This window comes from Parambassis ranga, chromosome 21, assembly GCF_900634625.1.
Source record: "Parambassis ranga chromosome 21, fParRan2.1, whole genome shotgun sequence".
NCBI classification, from domain to species: domain Eukaryota; kingdom Metazoa; phylum Chordata; class Actinopteri; family Ambassidae; genus Parambassis; species Parambassis ranga.
In genome coordinates this window covers 16,094,711-16,119,034 of record NC_041041.1, presented here as the reverse complement: position 1 = coordinate 16,119,034, position 24,324 = coordinate 16,094,711, and the positions used below count along the sequence as shown (strand labels likewise).

At 41.9% G+C, this 24,324-nt stretch overlaps 1 protein-coding gene across 1 annotated transcript in view; it reads left to right on the top strand.

The window, feature by feature from the left end:
- The window catches only part of col6a3 (collagen, type VI, alpha 3), a 70,892-nt gene that overhangs the window by 1,888 nt on the left and 44,680 nt on the right, over nucleotides 1–24,324 (top strand). Inside the window, 18 exon segments of the mRNA XM_028392931.1 lie at nucleotides 5,879–5,987; nucleotides 6,440–7,066; nucleotides 8,423–9,019; nucleotides 9,458–10,045; nucleotides 10,714–11,337; nucleotides 11,445–12,026; nucleotides 12,131–12,732; nucleotides 13,182–13,761; nucleotides 14,256–14,858; nucleotides 14,961–15,563; nucleotides 15,882–16,475; nucleotides 18,716–19,309; nucleotides 19,545–20,144; nucleotides 20,383–20,976; nucleotides 21,212–21,811; nucleotides 22,050–22,643; nucleotides 22,878–23,477; nucleotides 23,716–24,309. Of these exon segments, the coding sequence (XP_028248732.1) occupies nucleotides 5,903–5,987; nucleotides 6,440–7,066; nucleotides 8,423–9,019; nucleotides 9,458–10,045; nucleotides 10,714–11,337; nucleotides 11,445–12,026; nucleotides 12,131–12,732; nucleotides 13,182–13,761; nucleotides 14,256–14,858; nucleotides 14,961–15,563; nucleotides 15,882–16,475; nucleotides 18,716–19,309; nucleotides 19,545–20,144; nucleotides 20,383–20,976; nucleotides 21,212–21,811; nucleotides 22,050–22,643; nucleotides 22,878–23,477; nucleotides 23,716–24,309 (10,261 nt within the window). The 5' untranslated portion in view covers nucleotides 5,879–5,902.

Here is a 24,324-nt window from a genome sequence, read left to right as displayed (position 1 = left end):
ATGGACATTTAGAAATGAATTTGAGTTTCAAGTTTAATATGTGAACTGGCTTAGCTTGGCCATAATGCCTGAGCATACATCTGGCAGGTGTCAGACAGACTAACACAGTCCAGCTGTGTAGAACTGCCTGCTCAGCCTGCCTCCCCCCTTCCCCCCTCCCTGTTACTTTATCATTGATCCTCCCCTCATCTGCCCCACACATGTCATGTTGCATCCCCTCAGCTGAGGGGAGGGCTGCCTGCACACATTGATTTGTACATGTTACAGGCTGATTAATGCAAAATTACAAGGGGTATCTGTTCCCAAGGTACCAGTGAGTGGCATTAATTTATGCAAGCTGACATACATGTTGTTGACGATATAAGAATTATTTTTAAGCTTTCCGTCTGTAACATGTAACATGTAAATGGAGCTGCTTAGTTAATTTAAACAGAAATTATGATCCATTAATCCCATAGCACAATGCATGCTTTCCCTTCAAATGCATATTATATTAGATAAATTCCAGCTGCTTAATGTAAACTGAAAGTGAAGTCATTTCCTTTCTTATGTATGGTACATTGTGCTGTATGTTACAGTACATGTAAATGTGTAATTAATGACTCAGTCAGTGAAATAACATCTGCAAATGTGTGTATGTGTGGGTCGTGGGGGGATTTGGTTTGACATCTTATGTGTGCAGTGGGATATTATATCATTTGTGCTTCACTGTGGCTGAGGTGTTAGTTGCCAAAAAAGTGCAGTTATGTCAGCGTGGCTAGATGTATAACATGTTACTCACTCTGACTGCAGAAAGATGTTAGACTGCAAACATATTTTCATGTTTCCCCAGGATTTAGTGTTATATTTGAAACAAGTCATTAGGGAAGTGAATAATACATTTTTCAAACTGAACTTACTGGTACATATTTTTAAAAAGGGAACCCCAAACAAAGAGTGACACTATCTTTCATTAATAAACGCTGCTAAATGAAAATGCATCTATTGTCGTTGCTGTCACTGAAGCTGGTAAATTTGTTCTGTGAACAAATTTTTGTGTTTGTGTGTGGTCTTCGTTATAAATGTGTGTGTGTGGGGTCCAGCTGCAGACGTGTTTCATGGGCACAGTGCAGCATCCATAAATGGAAGACCATAAATAACAGTGCCGAGCAAGACTCGCTGCTGTTTACAATGTACAGAGCTGCATGTTCTGCTCACTGTATAACATAAACTGATCATGAATTCTTTGGTTTAGTCTGCCACTTTATACTGGTGACTTCAGGTTAAGATGAAGTGTCTGTGCACAGAAAAGTTTGTTAGTATTACAGATAAAACTGTTTTTTGCAAAGCTGGAAACTAGTGCTCTAAAGTTGTGTATTTCAACACAGAGATCAATGTTGATTGATTCATTTTTTGGAGCCATGCCCACTGGTCACCAAAAGAACTCCAGTTTTTGACACTTTTATGTTAATTATTCAGGATCAGAAATTGTGGCTTGGGTGCAATCAGAAACATCTTTTGTTTTTGGCACAATAAAAATGAAAATGTCCACTTTTGTGAACCCTATTTGAGATACACATTACAATCAAAATATTTTAAAACTGCATCTGATGGGTTGTGACAATTGACACGGCAACAGATGTAACAGGTTGCTCACATAGACACCCCACCTGGATATGATCAAATTGAGTTTCTTTTACTTATCTTAGCTGATTTGGTTCAGTATCACTTCTTTCAGTCACCCTGTTGGCTTCTGTGAAAAGCTTGGGTCCTAAATGAATGGATTTGTGCTTAAAAGTTAAAAGTTACAGTTTTTTTCTCTCAGACTTTTTCCTCTTACTTAATTCCTCATGCTGCCATTGTTTTGACTGCTTGTATCAGAGAACACAAGACTCCACTGTGCTACCATGTTTTCTTCTGTGGTGATGAGGGGAAGCCATAGTGTTGACACACTGGCCAGGCCTGGCAAACGCAGGAAAGCAGTGGCTTTTGAGTGACCTGAAATCACAAGACCATGAATGGAAAACACAAACATCTGTTGCAGTGTCCAAAAGAACTTAGATTTCCTTGAAATGAATCAACTTGGTCGTTTAGGCCCTATATCTGGACAGTGATAGCATTTAGGGACAGCAGGGATACTGTATGTCTCATTCAGTTTTCTTTATAACTGTCTGTTCTTAAGTGATGTGTATATGTGTGTTTATCAAAGCAGGTTTTAATGACTGACACTGATAGCTCTGTGGCTGCTTTTGATAGGTGTCTTCAAATGTATGACAGCAATTTAAAAAAAATGTTTCGTTTCTGTCTGTGTATTTTAACATGTCTGAAAAGTGAGTAAACATTTAGTCTTTTCATCAGCAAAGTGTGGTCTGCAGTGGACACAGTGAAGCATACCACCACAACCCCGCTACTGTAGCTGCTTGAATTCAATGTAGAAAATTTCCACCACTGAGAGTTAACAAGACTGGTATGCGCAGAAGCAGTGCAAAAGCATTCTGTACACTGTCTAACTTCCATCAATGATATGAATTAGTGTAATGTTTCAATTCTAGACCTTCCTCTGGCACAATAGGAAGTTAACTTAAATAGAGAGTTGCTGCACATCTGCAATTAATTGCCCTATCATGACAGGTCTCTTTTACAGATGACCATGTGAGGGCACATTTATGTGATGAAATCCAAATTATAATATAAAAGGCAATATTTAATTGGAAGCAAGACCTAGATGTCTCTGTGTCTTCAGGGGCCATAGATTTATTGTTAGCTGATGCACCTACACTGTAGACTTTATCGCTATATCTAACCTGGTGACAAGATGTGTACACACCCACACTGCTCAGTGTTGGAGTCCTATTGCACTCAATAACCCACGACAGCATGCAATAACAAGCAACAGTTATAAGATACCTGTCTACTGTGTAACTTCTCTGTCATCTGTAAATTAAAGCGAAACCCAGTCTAAAGCAAATCTTACCACAGTAATATAAATTTGCACAACAATCTGTTACATCTTCATCATGCATTCATATCATGAGAGTAAACACAGTCTTTATTTAAAAAAGTTGTGTGTCAACATTGACTTGGCCTCATAAGTGGAGCGAATGCAGTCTGCTGTTACAGCTAGGCACTGTAAAATACAACATGTTGACACTAGTGCAGAAGAAGCTCATAAATAAACCTCTCAGAAAAGGCAATCATGTTATAAGGTGCTGTTGTTGGTATTATCCACCAGAGGGCAGTAGTCATGCTAAACTCACCCTATGCTATTCTCTAGTTCTGCAAAAGGCATATGTTATAAAGCGCTCTCCCCTTTTTATTCCTAAAGAAACTGACAGCAAACCCCAATCCCAGCCACCCCTTTCACACAGCTCACCACAGAGTTGCCCTCAGTGCTGAGCTTTAACAATGTGCCTGCACTCACCAGGCACAGGGGCTGTTAAAGACACTCCACTGGGTCTACTTAAACTCCCTATCATTAGCTAAATGGTAAGGACTTTATTGATCACAGGCCATGTGTGCCATTTTATCCACTAGGACCCCCCTTTTTAAAATCCTTACTATACCCTTTAGAATTGTGGGAATTCAGGGGTTTTAGTTTTTTCCATTCCTCACACAACTCTGCTGCACTTTTAAGGCTAATTCTGTGTATTAAATGTAACTTCTTTTGTGCTCTTGAGTCTTTCTGGACCTACATTATCACTCTAGGGTTGTGTGAAATTTAATAGCTTCAGTCTGTAGCTATGGATAAGTATCTTTGTGAGGACCAATACATGTTTTACACTGCTAATCATTTAGTGCGCATCTATACCTGTTCATGATAAGGCTGTCATTGGGTTAATACATTCCCACTGTTGCACCTTCTTACAAAAATAGTTCCTTTATTATGGCCAGTGCTTTAAAATTGATAATTACAGCAGTGAAAATTGTGTGACCTCTCTGTTAAGTGACAACACTTCAGGTCAGAATAGGGGAAAATCTGACACACACCCCTGCTGTGAGACTGGACTTTCCAGCTCAACACCCACCTTAAGAACATATTATTGTTTGAGTTTGGAAAATGTATTACTTGCCAAGCAGAGTTAATTACATTCTGCAATGGCTGGTGGTTTTAACAGGTGGTTTTGATTCAGCAGCTAACCGTGACTCTGACTACCCGGGCTTTCTGGCTACCTTTCCCCATAGAGCAATGCAATAAGCAAACACACAAAAAATCTGAAACTAATGCCAAATACTACTTACAAATAATCTGACACAGCACACACAAGCTGATGTGCAGCTCTTATTAAGATTCTGCCTGCAGGCATTCACCACCCAGCCGCCACACAGACTCATTTAGAGACCTGCACTCTATCACACATCATTTATCTATAAAACTTTGCAAGTATGACAATCGGAGCTGTCTGTTTAAGTACCAGGACGCACAGCTGTTGCTGTTTTCATCCTCAACCAATCCTCTATAACAAGATTTAGCTTAATATCTGTAGCTGTACCTGCAATTGCTAGCATGGCTTTAGCAGGATGCACACAACTGAGCAACTATTAGCAAGCCTTTTATAGGCTGTGAACAGCGAAACCACACCAAAGCAGTAACACTGTCAATAAATGATATATGTTACATGCACAAACCCAAATTTACCCTAATTCAGCAAATGACAGTTTTTTTTAATAAATCTTTAGATTACAAAACACCGGCAGCGGCGGCCAGTTGGCATAACAGCATATCACGGTAAATTTTATATAAAACTTACGTTTTTATGAGCACTTATCCTTTTGGACAACGTAGTTGATACATCTTGTCCTTTCCATTTAAATCAGTCAGCAGTCCCTTTTTTAAGCCAAGTTGACAGCGGGCGCCACACAGAACAATGTCGCCAGTGCAGCTTCTGCTCCATAAAAATGACTCTCAAATGTCGTGGTTTTAGATCTAGAGTAGGTCTTCCCTGGTCGAGTAATTCCAGGTTATCATTTACGGCGTAGATTATAAATTCACAGCAATGTCCTTGAAATTACTCCCGGAATCGCAGACTAACTAAAAGGCTAGCTAGCGTGTTTAAGACACGCCCTGTGTTTGGGAAGTTAGCGAAAACAAAGCCCGCCCATTTTCATTTGTGATAGGCAGACAAAAGGCGGCACACATTTAACTCTTCACACTCCAACACAATCTGAATTCAGGTTTAAAGGAGTTATTTTCCACAGAAACACTTTGTTTGGGTGTTGTCAAAGTGTAACTTCATAAAATAAAGCTAGAAATATTTTAAATAGAAATATTAGAAATATTTTAAATATTATTTTTGCTGGGCCCTGATGGTTCTCAATGTAAGCAGTCTGATGTGTTTTTTTAAAGCCTGTCAAAGAAGGTCATGCCTTGTCAGTACTGTAAGTTTTATTTTGGGATGAAGAGAGGAATAATAAGAAACATCTCTCTGAGGAATAATTTCTAAAAAATACAATTTATAACTTGAAATAAGCTTGGTGGTCTCACTGACTGTGGCACAAACACAATGGCATGTGGCATGGTCAGGGTCTGGGACCTGGACATTTTTGAAGTCAAGGATCACATTTTGGTGTCAGTTTTCAATTTGAATAGTAGTTTAACAGACTTCAGTGGAAGTGCTTTAATGACAGGAATAGACGCCATGAGACTGTGTAAGCGAATGCTTTTATATAAATCATATTTTAAATATATGTATTTTAAAGGCAGGATTTAAATCTGTTGTAACTATGGCCCATAGTTCCCAATAGAGAATGAATGTGAATATGGCCTTGTGACCAGATGTGTGGAATGAAAGGAACTTTTTGTAGCAGACGTATGGTTTAAAAGGCTGATGAAAGATCTTGTTGTACTAAGATATGACCTGTGTTTGTGCTTTCTCACATTTCATTCTTTCTGGCTCCACAGGTATCCTCTTTGTGTCTTCTGAAGATGAGGAGCCCTCGGTTGTTACCGCTGTGTGCCCTTCTTTGCGTCCTCTTTGCAGGACTCCTCCCTAAACTTGATGCTCAGGATGGTAAGTGGAACAGAAATCATCCGTGTCAGTTAGCAAACACTAATTTTGCATTTATTTTCCAGATGATCTGTTTTAATTTTTTTTTTTTTAAAAAGTTTTCTCTCAACATTTGGTGGCATATATAATTTATCTGATCTGTAAATATATAGTTCAAATATCATAAAGGCAATGTTGGGTACTATAAAACATTTCCATTTGGATTATAGTTGTTGATAAACCACCTAGTTTTGCCATTTGAATTCAAATACATTGATACAAAAAAATTAAATGACCTACATTAGTGCACTAAGTTCAGTCTGATGTTTTTGACAAATTAAGTAGGTATCAAGTATAGATATGTACCAATATTAATATTCTGTGCAACAGTAATAATACAACAATGTTTTGGTACCATGCACCAAGCATCCTTTCATTGGTCTTCACTTCTGTCCTCCACACACTCTCTTCTGAAGATTGTGCAGGGGTGGCAGCTGATATATACTTTCTAGTGGATTCATCCTGGAGTATTGGAGAGGAGAACTTTGAGCATGTCAGACACTTTCTATACAACTTGATACAATCACTGCACCAGGTTGGAGGAGAGAGGTTTAAATTTGCCCTTGTGCAGTACAATAGCAAGCCCCAAACCGAGTTCCAGCTCAACCGCTACCCAACCACACAGGGAGTCCTGGCACACACCAAGGCTATGCCTTACCGTGGTGGGGGCACCCGGACTGGCCTGGGCCTGGATTTTCTTACACGCACTCACATGACTGCAGCTTCAGGCAGCCGTGCTGCTGATGGAGTTACCCAGGTGGTGGTGGTGCTAACAGACGGGCGCTCTCAGGATGATGTGGCTGAACCAGCTAAGGTGCTGCAGCTGGCAGGCGTGGAGATGTTTGCAGTTGGAGTTCAGGATGCAGTGGAGTCCGAGCTCAGGGAGATGGCTAGCCAGCCTCATGACACACACGTGTTCAGAGTAGACTCTTTTCTGATCTTGCGGGATATAATCCAAGATTTAGTAGAGGGGCTTTGCAGCGCAGTGACCCAGTCAGGGTGGACTCCAATGGCAATTGAGCCCCCTGTGGCAGGAGGGAAAGGTAATGAAATCGGACCAGTGTCACTACTATACTAATGTCTACATGTGCAGGAAGACACTGCTGCATATGTACGCGACAGGACTTTATTATTAACATGACCAAGTAACCACAATAACCCTTCACTGCCCACCTGCAAAATTAACAACATTTGTTTTGTCTGACCACATTTAATATGCCCCTAATGCTTTTAAAATCACAAAATTTGCATGTGATTGACACCCGTACTGTATCTTAGATTAGTAAGTGGCATTGTTATAGATACAGTCTGTCACAGAGAATATTAACTAAGGTAGAAATTTTACAAATAATCCTTAACTAAGGACACAATTTTTCAATAATTTAAAACAAAAAACATGTAATGGCACTACAGATTAGGACTCTGAAAATCTTTGGAAAATCATCTTCAGGATGCTTTACTTTTTAAAGCCTCAAAATCAGTCAACAAGCTTTTAACAATATCTAACCATGCACTGTTGCTTATGTGTCCTGCACATGTATGTTTGTCTTTTACAGCCACAATGTCTTTGTATGTAAAATATGTGCAGTATTCTATATTTAAAACAGTGATGAACCTGCCTGGACTGATCCATGACCAGAAGTACTATGAGAATGTTTTCATATGTCGATGTCCATTGTATAGACTATAATAAAAACAGATGCTATATTGCAAGTACAGATGATTCCAAATGAATTGGAAGCATCATCAACAAATGATTTTTGCTAATTATGTATAGAATCACATTATATAATTATAATATATTCTCAGGTACAATGTAGGCACCAAGGATGGTTCACAGGTTCATGACTGGTCACTTTATCTGAGGTCCATAACAAGAGTCTGCATGGGATGGCTGAACTCAAGATACATACCAAACCAAAAATACTACACTCTATTATATATTAAGACATGTAGTAATATTTATATTTAATTGTTGTTTAAGTGAAACCACTCCTCATATTTGAGGATATATTAGACCTTATTTTTGTTCTTTTTATACATTTTGTCTATCTTGTGGCTTAAAGTAACAAAAATTTAATCTCCCAGTTGATCATAGTATGTCAAACCTATGTTAGAATAATTTCACAATATGGTGGTTGTTCCCGCAATCTGTACTGTAATCCAAACTATTTTAAACTACTTAATAAATGACAATTCGAAACTCTCCTTGGTTCAGCCTACATGCAGTATTATGTTTTGCAGTGTTGTTAATTTGTTCACTCTGAATGTTACTTGACACATGCAATGATATGCTAGCACGAGTTCTCTGGTGAAAGTCTTTGTCTCTGTCTCACTGGGTTAACACTTTCACAAGTTCCAATTTCTTTTGTTTTCTCTCTCTCTTTCTCTCCTTAAAGCACAAGACTCAGCTGACCTAGTATTCTTAATTGATGGATCACAGAACGTTGGAGCAGCAAACTTCCCCTATGTGCGCGATTTGGTTTTGAGAATCATTGAGCGCCTTGATGTGGCCAGGGACACTATTCGGGTGGCCTTGGCACTGTATGGTGCTGACCCAGAGATAAAGTTCTATCTAAATAGCTATGACAGCAGATCATCTGTCATGGATGCTGTGAAGGGACTCACCTACACAGGGGGCGATGAATCTAACCTGGGGGCAGCGTTGGAGGAAGTGGCCGAGAGCCTTTTGAGCGAAACATCTGGGGGCAGGGCAGAGGAGGGTGTGCCCCAGATGGTGGTGATTATCAGTGCTGGGCCATCCACTGATGATACTGGCGCTGGTGACCGGGCTCTTAAGAGGGCCAATGTTATCACATTCGGTGTGGTAATTGGTGATACTGCCACTGCAGATCTGGAAGCAGTTGCTACGGACAAATCTTTTGTCCTGTCAGCTCCTGATTTCAGAGCAGTGGCAACCATGAGTGACCAGCTGCTCCCATACGTTAACGGTGTGGCCCGGCGAACCATTATAGTTCAGAATGAGTTTACAGAAGGTATGTAACTTCTCTGTAAATAGATCTTATTATAATGATTATAATGTGCAAGGTAAGACATACTTGTGTTAAACCTGATCTATCTTTATTTCCAGTGTCCACTAATCCATTGTACATATAAACAGCGTAATGGTTAGCCAATGTGCTGCTTAGGAAAACAGTAAAATACTACCCTACTCTGTTGATCAGTGACACATTAGCCCTGTCAGGTAGAGCTGTCACGACCTTGGATAATGGGACATACTGCCTCCATGACAACTAAATTGTAAAATGGGTTGCGCCCAAATCATTTTGCATGTGCAGATATTTGGTGCCAGTTTTTAGAGAAATTTGCTCCCATTTATACTTATAGATTGGTCATTTTTAATTAATTGGAACCAGTTCTGACCTTAAACCCAACCTATATTCTAACTGCTGCATATTGTTCTTTTCTTTTAGTTGTGACTGTTGGGAAACGAGACATCATTTTCCTGATTGACAGCACAATGGGAACAGCAGCCATCAATGCTTTGCGTGAATTCATCAGGAGATTTGTAGAGAGAAGGTCAATCGGTCCAGATGCAGTTCAAGTGGGTATAGCCCAGTTCAGCACTACCCCGAAACTGGAGATGAATCTCAACAGCCATGGAACCAAGGAGGAATTAATTGCTGCTCTGGGTACCATCAAACCAAGGCCAGGACAGACTGTAAACATTGGATCAGCCTTGAACTTTGTGCGACTGAATATGTTGCGGCCTGACAGGGGCAGTCGTCAGGGGGTAGCCCAGCTTGTCCTGTTGTTGACAAGTAAAAAGTCCAGTGATCCTGTGGAAGAAGCAGCTGCTGCCTTACACAGAATGGGTGTGTTGACTCTGGCTGCAGGCTCCAAGGCTGCTGATGAGCAGGAGCTAAGGCAGATTGCCTTTGCTGACAGCGTTGTGTTCACGGCTAAGGACTTCCGCCAAATGTTTCGCAACCCAAGGGAAATTGTCGATGCCCTCTCTACACTAGCTGGGGTAGTAGTGACTGAACCACCCACTGAGCCAGGTAAGACTGTATACCAGAGTTTAAATTTAATTGATTGCATGCACGATTTAAAGTGATCTTTAAAAGTGAATTGTATAAATGTAAATGCTCCAGAGAAAAAAAATGATAAAAAGAATGATGCAAGGTAAAATTGATCACTTGCTTAATTGACACCTGCAGCAACAAAGAGGATTATTGCCATTGTAAAAATATCTGAGGATGTTCCATTGTTCTCCCCTGTTCCTCTGTAAAATGTGTCTTCCAATGGAAGAATGGAAGAATGTGTCTTCCAACAGTGTAAAGTAGTATCAAAGGAATACCTAGGTGTCTGTGGTGTCTCGCAGATGGATGCAGACTATATAAACATGTAGTGTAGGCCAAGTGGAAGTGAGATGGTCTCCAGTGGGCAGCTCATGATTTAAGTTGGCACCCACCCATCACTTTAAGCAGTCACACCCTAAACCGTAATTATGCATAACTTTAGATAAGATTTACCCACTGTGCAGTTGCTTTGATTTAAAAATCCTTTCAATGCCACAGCACTGAAAGACTGTATATTGTAATGTCTGTCTAACAAAAACATTTAATTGGTCACTATATGTTCCAGGAAAAAAAGAAGTTAGGAAAAGGGGGTGCTATACACAAAGAGTAATTATTATTTATTTTCTCTGTTTTTTGCTTTCCATCAGAGGTGGAGATAACAACAGTGCAGACACAGAAAGTGATCCGAGACATTGTCTTCCTTGTGGATGGCTCCAGCTACATTGGCAGTAACTTCCCCTATGTAAGAGACTTCATAATCAACGTGGTCAACCAGCTGGATGTGCGCCCTGACAGAGTTCAGATTGGTCTTGCGCAGTTTTCTGAACGTCCACGAATTGAATTTTACCTGAATACCTTCAACAACAGGCAAGATGTCGTGAACAGAATCTCTCAACTCAGGCTAACCGGAGGCTCAGTTTTAAATACAGGAACTGCCATGAATTACACCTTATTCAATATGTTCAAGCCATCAGCTGGGTCCCGCAAGAGGCAGGGAATCCCACAGGTGTTGGTTCTCATCACAGGGGGTCCACCTCAAGATGAAGTTAAAACTATGGGCGATAAGATGGCTCTGGAATCGGTTGTGACTTTCACAGTCAGTTCTGGACAAGCAGATGAGAACTTACTGAAGACAGTTGCTTTTATTCCTGACCTTGCTTACCATGAACCACGCTTCTCTGATTTACCAGCTATGGCTGAAGTAATCATGCCAAAGCTGACATCAGTGGTTGGCGATACAGATGTGATACCAACATACGTGGAGGAAACCGGTTAGTTTTGTACTTAATTTGCACTAATTCCCTATTTAGTAAAATAAATGTAATGACATATTATTGAGAGAAGTACTTCTAACAGCGAATCTTGTTTTTTTCTTCAGGCTCTCAAAGGGATGTGGCCTTTCTCATTGATGGCACAGACAGAGTTCGATCAGATTTTCGCTACATTAAGGATTTTATCATTAAAGTAATTGAACCACTCGACATTGGGATTGACAAGGTGCGGATTTCAGTGGTTCAACACAGTGAGAGGACAACTCCAAATTTCTACCTCAACACTTATCAAACCAAAGATGAGGTGATGAGAGCTGTCAGTGGGATGACACTGGTTGGTGGACGTAGTTTAAACACAGGATCTGCTCTGAAATTCATGAAGGACACCATCCTGTCTGAGAGCTATGGCAGCCGGGCTGCACAAGGCGTCCCTCAATTTCTAATCGTTTTGGCAGGAGGCAGGTCCACAGATAGTGTGAGGGAACCTGCTGGTGAACTGAAGACAGAGGGAGTTGTACCTTTTGGCGTTGGTGTTAAGGATGCAGACCCAAAGCAGATCGAGGCCATTTCACACAACCCTTCATTTGCCTTCAATGTGAAGGAATTCAGTGAGCTCAGCAGCATTCCACAAAGGCTCAATAACTATGTGAGTCTTCCAAAGGAAGAGCTAACCACCGTCCTGCAGCAAGGTAAGAAGAAAACCTTTTCTTAATGCTGTGCTGATGTTTCAACGCTTTTTCTGATGTTTTTTGTCCTTCATCAAAATAACTGAACTTTATATGTTGTGCCTTAGCGCAAAGCGATGCTGTGAAAAGAGATATTGTGTTCCTACTGGATGGCTCTGATAACACCAGAAATGGATTCCCAGATATAAAACTGTTTGTAAAGAATGTAGTGGAGAGCCTACAAGTCAATGAAAACCAGGACAGAGTGTCTGTGGTTCAGTTTGCGGATCGCCCTGAGGTCAGCTTCAATTTAAATTCCCACAAGACAAAGGACGACAACATAAATGCAATAGATAATTTAAGACATAAAGGTGGGAGACGCCTTAACATCGGCGCAGCTCTCCAGTTTGTGAGGCACAGAGTCTTCACTTCTTCCACGGGAAGTAGAAGACTGGAAGGAGTGCCCCAGGTTTTAATTCTTCTGACCAGCAAACCATCCACTGATAATGTGAGAGGCCCGGCTTTGGCTCTTAAGGAGCATGACATTGTGTCAGTGGGGGTTGGTGTTGGAGATGCCAGTCTCTCAGAATTGGAAATGATTGCTTTTAAACCTGGTGCAACACACAAGGTCACTGAATTCTCCATGTTACCCTCAATCCAATCACAACTCATTGCTGCACTGAATATAAACAAAGACGCTGCAGAAACCCTTAATGGAATCTCAGATTTAGTAGGTAAGAACTACAGTATTAATCATCAGAAGAGCTAATGTTTCTCAAGCACTAAAACTGTAACAAAATACTAATCTAATCAAAAATGATTAAACATGATAAATGGCTACAAATTATATTGCACATTTCAGCTGCATGGCATTTGTGACTCCTCCCTGTAATATCTATTTTCTGAGAAAACTGTTTTTGTTTGTCTTCTTTTTTCAATTATCCATCTCAATGGTACTTTGGAGATTAGCCAACCAATTCTTTCAAACATCTTTTTTTCTAAAAAGATGCTTCGTCCGCAGTTTTGCTTGACACGCTTTTAGAGCAAAAGCTCATGTCTTTCCAGCTTCTTTTTTTTAGTCATTGAGACCATCCTCATGTACATATATGAGCATAAAAACATACAATAGATCATGAATCTTCTTTCTATTTATCCATTTATTGCCTAGTTGACACAAAGACCAACAAGAGGGACATAGTGTTTCTCCTTGATGGGTCAGATGACTCCAGAAATGGGCTTCCTGCTATCCGAGAATTTGTCAGAAGAATGGCAGAAGAGCTGGATGTTGGTGAAGATACGGTCCGAGTGGCTGTTGTACTGTACAGTAATGACCCCAAAGTTTATTTTAACCTGATAACTCACAAATCTAAGAAGTCCATCATCTATGCTGTTAGAAGTCTTCGACATAAGGGAGGAAGACCTCGCAACACCGGAGCAGCGTTACACTTTGTCCGAGACCATGTTTTCACGGCTTCATTTGGAAGTAGACGCCTGGAGGGAATTCCTCAGATTCTGATTTTACTGACGGGAGGAAAATCTAATGACGAGGTTTCCACTGCTGCATTTGACCTTAAGCAACTTGGTGTTCTGTCTTTTGCCATTGGAATGAAAAGTGCTGAACGAAAGGAACTTCAGAAAATTGCCTTCTCTCAAAAATTTCTTTTCAACTTACCTGTCTTTGGCGAACTTTTGTCCATTCAGCCACAGGTAGCTGCTTTTGTCCAGGTGGATATACAAACTGAGCATCCCACTGTTGTAGGTAAGATTCTTAGTTGAGAACTAAACTGACTTCTTGCTTGTACATTTGGTCTTTTATATTCTGAATTGTGATGAAACTGCATCATCTTCTTGAGAATCAGAAGATCAGTTTCGCATTCCTTAAGCTCTCTCCACTGACTAGATGCAACTCCTGGTAGTGTATCTTCTTTGGATCTCATCATCTCTCTCCATGTGTCCCAGAGAGCCTTTCTTTCTTTAGCTCTTCCTTGAGCCAATGATAATCACATCATTGACTGACTGTTGAGTGAAACACGTTTTTCGGTTTTCATCTTCAAGCGATGAATATGCTCATTTTTCTTCATCTATTAGTTTTCTTTAACAGTCTTGTCTCTAACACTTTGTTTTTTACTTAGTTAGTTTCTTTCCTACCAATATCTCCAATGGCTTTGTATAGTATATGCCTATACTGTGAAATGATAGGCTATGTATTTTGTATGTGACTTTTAAACATGGTTTTTCATGTTCTTTTTTTAGTTGAATTAGACTCTCCTCAAAGGGATATAGTGTTTCTCCTGGACGGGTCAGATGGCACACAGAGTGGCTTTCCAGCAATTAAAAGCTTTGTCCAAAGAGTGGTTGGACAACTCAGTGTTGGTATGGACAAAGATCGTATTTCTGTGGTTCAATATAGCGATGATCAGCAGACACATTTCAGTCTGAATACATATAATGGAAAACAAGATGTCCTTAATGCAATTCAACAACTGAACCACAAAGGTGGCAGACCTCTCAACACTGGTGCAGCTCTGAATTATGTGAGGAAAACAGCTTTTGCTGAGTCCTCAGGGAGTCGGCACCGAGAAGGTGTCCCTCAAATATTGATTCTGTTGAGTGGGGGCAGATCTCAAGATGATGTTGCAAGTGCTGCTGCTGCCCTGAAACAGGACAATGTTGTTCCATTCTGTGTTGGTACAAGAAATGCTGACATACTCGAACTCCAGATGATTGCACATAACCCTTCCTATGCCTTCTCTGTGCTTCAATTTGATGATAATGGAAGCATCCATCAACAACTTGTGTCATTTGTAAAAAGAGTGCCACGACAGGAGCTGAAGGTAGAACCAAAGAAAGTCATAGGTAAGGCTATCTATCTATCTATCTATCTATCTATATGTATCTATCTGTCTATCGGAACTTAATAAATAAGTCTAATTTATTTATTTCCTCATGTCTACCAAGAATCTGCAAGTGAAACTGAACACCTCCAACGTGATGTTGTGTTTTTACTGGATTCCTCTGATGAAATGCAGAATGACTTTCAGGCAGTGCTTCACTTTGTCGAGAGAGTGGTGAAGAAACTCAATGTGGATGAGAACAAAGATCATGTTTCTGTGGTTCAGTACAGCAGAGAACCATTTGTGGATTTTTTTCTGGGCACGCACAAAACACAGCAGAGTGTTGCTGACAGTGTGCGAAGTTTGAGGCACAAAGGAGGAAGACCACTCAATACTGGTGCAGCCCTCCAGCATGTCAAAGATAATATCTTTACAGCCTCTTCTGGAAGCAGGGCCCAACAGGGTGTACCACAGATTGTGGTTCTTGTAACTGGTGGAAAGTCAAGTGATGATGTCAGGAATGCTGTAGAAAACCTAAAAGGAATTGGTGTGATTGTTTTTGTGGTGGGAATAAAGAATGCAGACACCCTTGAGAATCAGTCTATTTCACAGGATGCCAGCCATGCTTTCTTTGTAGCAGATTCTAGTGATCTATCAGATATTGAAGAGAAACTAATTTCTACTATGAAGAACAACAAAATCATCTCTACCAAACCAGTATTATATGGTAAGGCTTCAATGAATATATATATTTTTTAAAGGTGTGCACAACTTGAGGAATTACAGGGCCAGAAATCACTCATTTAAAATGAGAGCGAATGAAGGAAACACTACTTTGTGCATCATCAAGACAAGAACCATTGGCTTTACTCAAACATTTTAATTACCATAGATTTATTACTGTGAATTGATAATGATTACAATAAAATGTCCTTTTTAAAAAAACCTAAGTTGTGCATGCTCTGTTATTCAGTATTGTATGACTAAACATTTGCATCAGATTTTCATCATAATCTGATTTGTTTAAACTCCTATGTGATTACAGATCCCAACAGAAGAGACATTGTTTTTTTGCTTGATGGTTCAGATGGTACTCAGCGAAGATTTCCAGATATTTTAGACTTTGTACAGAAAACAGTGATGGACCTAGACATTGATTCAAGCAAAGACCGTGTAGCTGTGGTCCAGTACAGTAACACGGCAGAGATCAATTTCAACTTGAGACAGTACTCCACAGAAGATGATGTACTTGATGCAGTAAGAGGTCTAAGTCACAAAGGTGGTTATCCTCACAATATTGGAGCTGCTCTCCAGTATGTGAAAGAACATGCATTTATTCCTGAGTCTGGAAGTAGACTCAGAGAGGGAGTGCCACAGATACTTGTACTACTTAGTAGTGGACGATCAGCAGATGACATAAGAACTCATGTCAGAGAGCTGAAGGAAATTGGTGTCATTCCAGTGGCCATTGGAACAAGTGATGCTGACACTCTAGAGCTACAGACAGTAGCTCATGAACCCAATTATGCACTCTCAATTACTGACTATGAGGAACTTCCTACTGCTAAGCAGGATGTGTTGTCATTGTTGAGAGAGGCTTCCCATCGTGTAGAGCAATCTGCTCCCACCCCAAGTTTTGGTAAGTTTTTTTTACTCAGACATAACATCACTATAAAGAGAGACTTTGCCAGTAACCTGCTGTTATATTTTTGTTTTGTGCTACAGATTCCAAACAAAATGATGTAGTATTTCTAATTGATGGATCATATGACTCAGAAAATGGATTTGAAGAGATAAGAGGCTTTGTTGAAAAAATGGTTGAGAGTTTAAATCTTGGTAGTGATAAAGACCAAGTGGCTGTTGTCCAATATAGCCGTGATGCCACCGTGAATTTCTACTTGAATTCCTATTCATCCAAGAATGATGTTCTCAACTCTATTAGAACAATGAGACATAAGTCAGGACGGCCTCTCAACATTGGAAAAGCACTGGAATTTGTCAGAGACAATGTCTTTACCGCTTCTGTTGGAGGTAGACGAGCAGACTTGGTCCCTCAGTATCTATATGTATTTAGCGGCGGACGATCAGGTGATGATGTTAGAGGTCCAGCACAGTCACTCCAAGACAATGGAATAAAGACTATTAGTTTTGGAACAAAGAATGCTGATACTTTGGAAATGCAAACCATTTCCTACACACCAGCAAATTACTTTTATGTCACAGATTTTAACAGTCTGCAGAACATACATACATCTATTGAAGCCACATTGAGAGGCAGTCAGGAAACAACTGAACTTCCAACTGTAACTGGTAAGAAACAGCATTGAGATTGTGATTGTACGCATTGGTTATATTACGTTATGTGCAAAAAAAAATGTTTTATTTATTTCAGACGCTCCCACAACTACAGAGGTTGAGTTCCAGAGGGCTGATATTGTTTTTCTCCTTGATGGATCGAATGATATGCAAACAAATGAAAAACACATTTTGGAGTTTGTCAAAGACTTCATCAAGCAAAGAGAAATTGGGCCAAGGCAAACACAAGTTGCTTTGATCGAGTACAGCACAGAGCCAACTACTCATTTTCTCCTGAACAAATACTCACTTAAAGATGATGTCTTGAGTCATTTGAGCAACATAAAATTGAAAGGAGGGTCCACCGTGAACATTGGTGCAGCCCTTGATCATGTGAAAAATACCGTTTTCACTCCTTCATCTGGAAGTAGAGCCCTGCAAGGTGTCCCACAGATACTGGTCCTCTTAACTTGGACAAAGTCACGAGACAATGTTTTAGGTCCAATGGATGCACTTAAAAATGCTGGAATTGTAGTTTTTGGTGTTGGACTAAATAATGATAGGTTTGAAATGAAAAAAATAGCTCCTAGAGCTGAGTATTTTATCAAGAAGATTTCAGACTTCCCTATTGTGAGAGAACAGCTGCTCTCTGACATTATCTCTGTAAAAGACACAATCAGTCCAGATGTAGGTGAGTGTGACTTTTATAATCATATAAGAGAATTACAAACAAACATATTTGAAGAAACGTAAATTGTATTTGTTGTCAAGTTTAACAATTATCAGATTTATGTTGAGTGGCTATTGATTTTTCTTAGGTCCACATCCCAGCATGAAGAGAGATATTGTATTTCTCATTGACGGATCTGATGATGTCAGAAGTAGATTTGGAGCCATACGTGAATTTATTGCAAAAACAGTTGGCTTCTTGAACTTGGAACAAAAAAAAGATAAAGTTGCTGTTGTACAGTATAGCAACAATGCTGAACTCAGTTTCAGTCTGGATACTTACGACAAAAGGGATGATATTCTAAAGCACATTGAGAACCTAAAGCCAAAAGGTGGAAGGCCTCAATATATTGGAGCAGCCCTCCAGTTTGTTAAGGACAACGTCTTTGTTTCAAAAGCTGGAGGTCGTCATCATGAAGGGGCCAAGCAGATACTAATCATATTGGTTGGTGGAAGGTCTCGAGATTCTCCACGAGGCCCAGCAAGTACTCTGAAAGCAGGGGGGATCGTCACTTTTGCAGTTGGATCAAGATTGTCAAATCCAGCTGAGATGCAAATTATTTCCTCAGACCCAAAGAACACTTACTCCATCCCTGACTTTGTGAATCTCTCAAGTATTCAGAAGGATTTAATGAGAAATCTAAATAGAATTGAAGTAGATGAGGAAATTACAGAAGGTAAGAATGACTTAATATTATAAGATTGTATGAAAAAACTAAGGTGAATGTGAGACACTTTTCAGACATCTAATCAATATCTGTTTAAAAAAATAACAATTAACTCTAGTCTCTAACGGAGACTATGAGCGTAACTTTAGCAAGTATTTTTATGTTTTGCCTACCTGTCTGTTCTCAGTTGACACTGCCAAAAGGGACATTGTATTCCTTCTGGACGGTTCTGACGGCACAAGGAATGGCTTCCCTGCTGTGCTTGATTTTGTTGAGAGTGTTGTGGAGAAACTGAACTTGGGAGAAAACAAAGAGCGTGTCTCTGTGGTCCAGTACAGCAGAGAACCAGAGGTCCATTTCTATCTGAACACGTATACCACAAAAGAGGATGTTGTAGACTCGATCAGGGGGCTTAGGCACAGAGGAGGAAGACCCCTGAACACTGGGGCAGCCCTGCAGTATGTCAGGGACAACGTCTTTACAAACTCTTCCGGTAGTCGGCGCCTCCAAGGTGTGCCACAGATGTTGATCCTACTAACTGGTGGCAGGTCTTTTGACAATGTAGATACTCCAGCCTCTGCCCTCAGACAGCAAGGCATCTCTGTGATTGGCATTGGAACAAGGACTGCTGATAGCAGAGAGCTGCAGAAGATATCATATGAGCCTAGTTACGCTCTATCAGTGTCTGAGTTCAGTGATCTCCCCAACGTCCAAGAACAGCTGTCCTCTGTATTGAGCACAGCGCGGCTCAGGGCCACGCCCTTGACACCAACAGTGACGGGTAAGAAACTGATCAACTTGTATATCCGCAGCCACTGTAGAACAAGATTTGAGGTGCACCAAAGTCAATTTCAATCGTTTCAGATTGGCCAGTGGCACTTTGACAAAACTATTTTGCCAGAAATAGCTCAAGAGCATGTTGTAAACTTGAAAGCTTAGCTTCCACCGTGCGCATTTCACACAGGAAACCTGTGACATCATAAGCTAAACTATGTCCCAAATCTTATGTCCCCTAGTGGTGAGACAAGTACCAGGAAGAGATGTGGTGTTCTTGCTGGATGGATCTGATGGCACTAGAAACGCATTCCCAGCTATGCAAGACTTTGTTAAGAGATTAGTGGAGACACTCAGTGTGGATGACAACAAAGACCGTGTCTCAGTGGTTCAGTACAGCAGAGATCCAGCTGTCCAGTTCTATCTGAACACATACGTGACCAAGGGCGAGATCCTTAACACTGTCCAAGGTCTAAGGCACAAAGGCGGAAGACCTCTCAACACTGGAGCAGCTCTCCAGTACTTGAGGGACAATGTCTTTACGGCCTCAGCCGGAAGCAGGCGCCTGGAAGGTGTCCCACAGGTCCTAATATTGCTATGCGGTGGACGATCTTTTGACAGTGTTGATGCACCAGCCGCAGCTCTCAAACAGCTGGGTGTCTTGACCTATGCAGTTGGAACCAGAGGCTCTGATAGCAGAGAACTGCAGAGAATAGCCCACGACCCCAGCAATGCTCTATCTGTGTCTGAGTTTACTGAGCTCACCAGTGTCCAAGAGCAGCTTCAGTCCTCCCTGGAAGCTGTGGCTGTTGACGTAACCCCAGAATCACCAACTAGACCTGGTATGTAATCAAACACGGCCTGCTACTCTCCTGGAATGTTACCTGACTTATTTTACATACAAAGAGGGAAAGAAACTGCGTCTGATATCACTTAGCTCCATCTGTGCAAAACAACTGTTTAAAGGGGGAAGCAAGCAGGGCTACGTCCCTCTAACATATGTAGGCAGACAATTATAACTAGGCCATGAGCGTAACTTTAGCAAGTGTTTTTATGTTATGCCTTCCTGTCTTTTCTCAGTTGACACTGCCAAAAGGGACATTGTATTCCTTCTGGATGGTTCTGACGGCACAAGGAATGGCTTCCCTGCTGTGCTTGATTTTGTTGAGAGAGTTGTGGAGAAACTGAACTTGGGAGAAAACAAAGAGCGTGTCTCTGTGGTCCAGTACAGCAGAGAACCAGAGGTCCATTTCTATCTGAACACGTATACCACAAAAGAGGATGTTGTGGACTCGATCAGAGGGCTTAGACACAGAGGAGGAAGACCCCTGAACACTGGGGCAGCCCTGCAGTATGTCAGGGACAACGTCTTTACAATCTCTTCCGGTAGTCGGCGCCTCCAAGGTGTGCCACAGATGTTGATCCTACTAACTGGTGGCAGGTCTTTTGACAATGTAGATACTCCAGCCTCTGCCCTCAGACAGCAAGGCATCTCTGTGATTGGCATTGGAACAAGGACTGCTGATAGCAGAGAGCTGCAGAAGATATCATATGAACCTAGTTACGCTCTATCAGTGTCTGAGTTCAGTGATCTCCCCAAGGTCCAAGAACAGCTGTCCTCTGTATTAAGCACAGCGCGGCTCAGGGCCACGCCCTTGACACCAACAGTGACGGGTAAGAAACTGATCAACTTGTATATCCGCAGCCACTGTAGAACAAGATTTGAGGTGCACCAAAGTCAATTTCAATCGTTTTAGATTGGCCAGTGGCACTTTGACAAAACTATTTTGCCAAAAATAGCTCAAGAGCATGTTGTAAACTTGAAAGCTTAGCTTCCACCGTGCGCATTTCACACAGGAAACCTGTGACATCATAAGCTAAACTATGTCCCAAATCTTATGTCCCCTAGTGGTGAGACAAGTACCAGGAAGAGATGTGGTGTTCTTGCTGGATGGATCTGATGGCACTAGAAACGCATTCCCAGCTATGCAAGACTTTGTTAAGAGATTAGTGGAGACACTCAGTGTGGATGACAACAAAGACCGTGTCTCAGTGGTTCAGTACAGCAGTGATCCAGCTGTCCAGTTCTATCTGAACACATACGTGACCAAGGGCGAGATCCTTAACACCGTCCAAGGTCTGAGGCACAAAGGCGGAAGACCTCTCAACACTGGAGCAGCTCTCCAGTACTTGAGGGACAATGTCTTTACGGCCTCAGCCGGAAGCAGGCGCCTGGAAGGTGTCCCACAGGTCCTGATATTGCTATGCGGTGGACGATCTTTTGACAGTGTTGATGCACCAGCCGCAGCTCTCAAACAGCTGGGTGTCTTGACCTATGCAGTTGGAACCAGAGGCTCTGATAGCAGAGAACTGCAGAGAATAGCCCACGACCCCAGCAATGCTCTATCTGTGTCTGAGTTCACTGAGCTCCCCAGTGTCCAACAGCAGCTTCAGTCCTCCCTGGAAGCTGTGGCTGTTGACGTAACCCCAGAATCACCAACTAGACCTGGTATGTAATCAAACACGGCCTGCTACTCTCCTGAAATGTTACCTGACTTATTTTACATACAAAGAGGGAAAGAAACTGCGTCTGATATCACTTAGCTCCATCTGTGCAAAACAACTGTTTAAAGGGGGAAGCAAGCAGGGCTACGTGCCTCTAACATATGTAGGCAGACAATTATGACTAGGCCATGAGCGTAACTTTAGCAAGTATTTTTATGTTATGCCTTCCTGTCTTTTCTCAGTTGACACTGCCAAAAGGGACATTGTATTCCTTCTGGATGGTTCTGACGGCACAAGGAATGGCTTCCCTGCTGTGCTTGATTTTGTTGAGAGAGTTGTGGAGAAACTGAACTTGGGAGAAAACAAAGAGCGTGTCTCTGTGGTCCAGTACAGCAGAGAACCAGAGGTCCATTTCTATCTGAACACGTATACCACAAAAGAGGATGTTGTGGACTCGATCAGAGGGCTTAGACACAGAGGAGGAAGACCCCTGAACACTGGGGCAGCCCTGCAGTATGTCAGGGACAACGTCTTTACAAACTCTTCCGGTAGTCGGCGCCTCCAAGGTGTGCCACAGATGTTGATCCTACTAACTGGTGGCAGGTCTTTTGACAATGTAGATACTCCAGCCTCTGCCCTCAGACAGCAAGGCATCTCTGTGATTGGCATTGGAACAAGGACTGCTGATAGCAGAGAGCTGCAGAAGATATCATATGAGCCTAGTTACGCTCTATCAGTGTCTGAGTTCAGTGATCTCCCCAACGTCCAAGAACAGCTGTCCTCTGTATTGAGCACAGCGCGGCTCAGGGCCACGCCCTTGACACCAACAGTGACGGGTAAGAAACTGATCAACTTGTATATCCGCAGCCACTGTAGAACAAGATTTGAGGTGCACCAAAGTCAATTTCAATCGTTTCAGATTGGCCAGTGGCACTTTGACAAAACTATTTTGCCAGAAATAGCTCAAGAGCATGTTGTAAACTTGAAAGCTTAGCTTCCACCGTGCGCATTTCACACAGGAAACCTGTGACATCATAAGCTAAACTATGTCCCAAATTTATGTCCCCTAGTGGTGAGACAAGTACCAGGAAGAGATGTGGTGTTCTTGCTGGATGGATCTGATGGCACTAGAAACGCATTCCCAGCTATGCAAGACTTTGTTAAGAGATTAGTGGAGACACTCAGTGTGGATGACAACAAAGACCGTGTCTCAGTGATTCAGTACAGCAGAGATCCATCTGTCCAGTTCTATCTGAACACATACGTGACCAAGGGCGAGATCCTTAACACCGTCCAAGGTCTGAGGCACAAAGGCGGAAGACCTCTCAACACTGGAGCAGCTCTCCAGTACTTGAGGGACAATGTCTTTACGGCCTCAGCCGGAAGCAGGCGCCTGGAAGGTGTCCCACAGGTCCTGATATTGCTATGCGGTGGACGATCTTTTGACAGTGTTGATGCACCAGCCGCAGCTCTCAAACAGCTGGGTGTCTTGACCTATGCAGTTGGAACCAGAGGCTCTGATAGCAGAGAACTGCAGAGAATAGCCCACGACCCCAGCAATGCTCTATCTGTGTCTGAGTTCACTGAGCTCCCCAGTGTCCAACAGCAGCTTCAGTCCTCCCTGGAAGCTGTGGCTGTTGACGTAACCCCAGAATCACCAACTAGACCTGGTATGTAATCAAACACGGCCTGCTACTCTCCTGAAATGTTACCTGACTTATTTTACATACAAAGAGGGAAAGAAACTGCGTCTGATATCACTTAGCTCCATCTGTGCAAAACAACTGTTTAAAGGGGGAAGCAAGCAGGGCTACGTGCCTCTAACATATGTAGGCAGACAATTATAACTAGGCCATGAGCGTAACTTTAGCAAGTGTTTTTATGTTATGCCTTCCTGTCTTTTCTCAGTTGACACTGCCAAAAGGGACATTGTATTCCTTCTGGATGGTTCTGACGGCACAAGGAATGGCTTCCCTGCTGTGCTTGATTTTGTTGAGAGAGTTGTGGAGAAACTGAACTTGGGAGAAAACAAAGAGCGTGTCTCTGTGGTCCAGTACAGCAGAGAACCAGAGGTCCATTTCTATCTGAACACGTATACCACAAAAGAGGATGTTGTGGACTCGATCAGGGGGCTTAGACACAGAGGAGGAAGACCCCTGAACACTGGGGCAGCCCTGCAGTATGTCAGGGACAACGTCTTTACAAACTCTTCCGGTAGTCGGCGCCTCCAAGGTGTGCCACAGATGTTGATCCTACTAACTGGTGGCAGGTCTTTTGACAATGTAGATACTCCAGCCTCTGCCCTCAGACAGCAAGGCATCTCTGTGATTGGCATTGGAACAAGGACTGCTGATAGCAGAGAGCTGCAGAAGATATCATATGAGCCTAGTTACGCTCTATCAGTGTCTGAGTTCAGTGATCTCCCCAACGTCCAAGAACAGCTGTCCTCTGTATTGAGCACAGCGCGGCTCAGGGCCACGCCCTTGACACCAACAGTGACGGGTAAGAAACTGATCA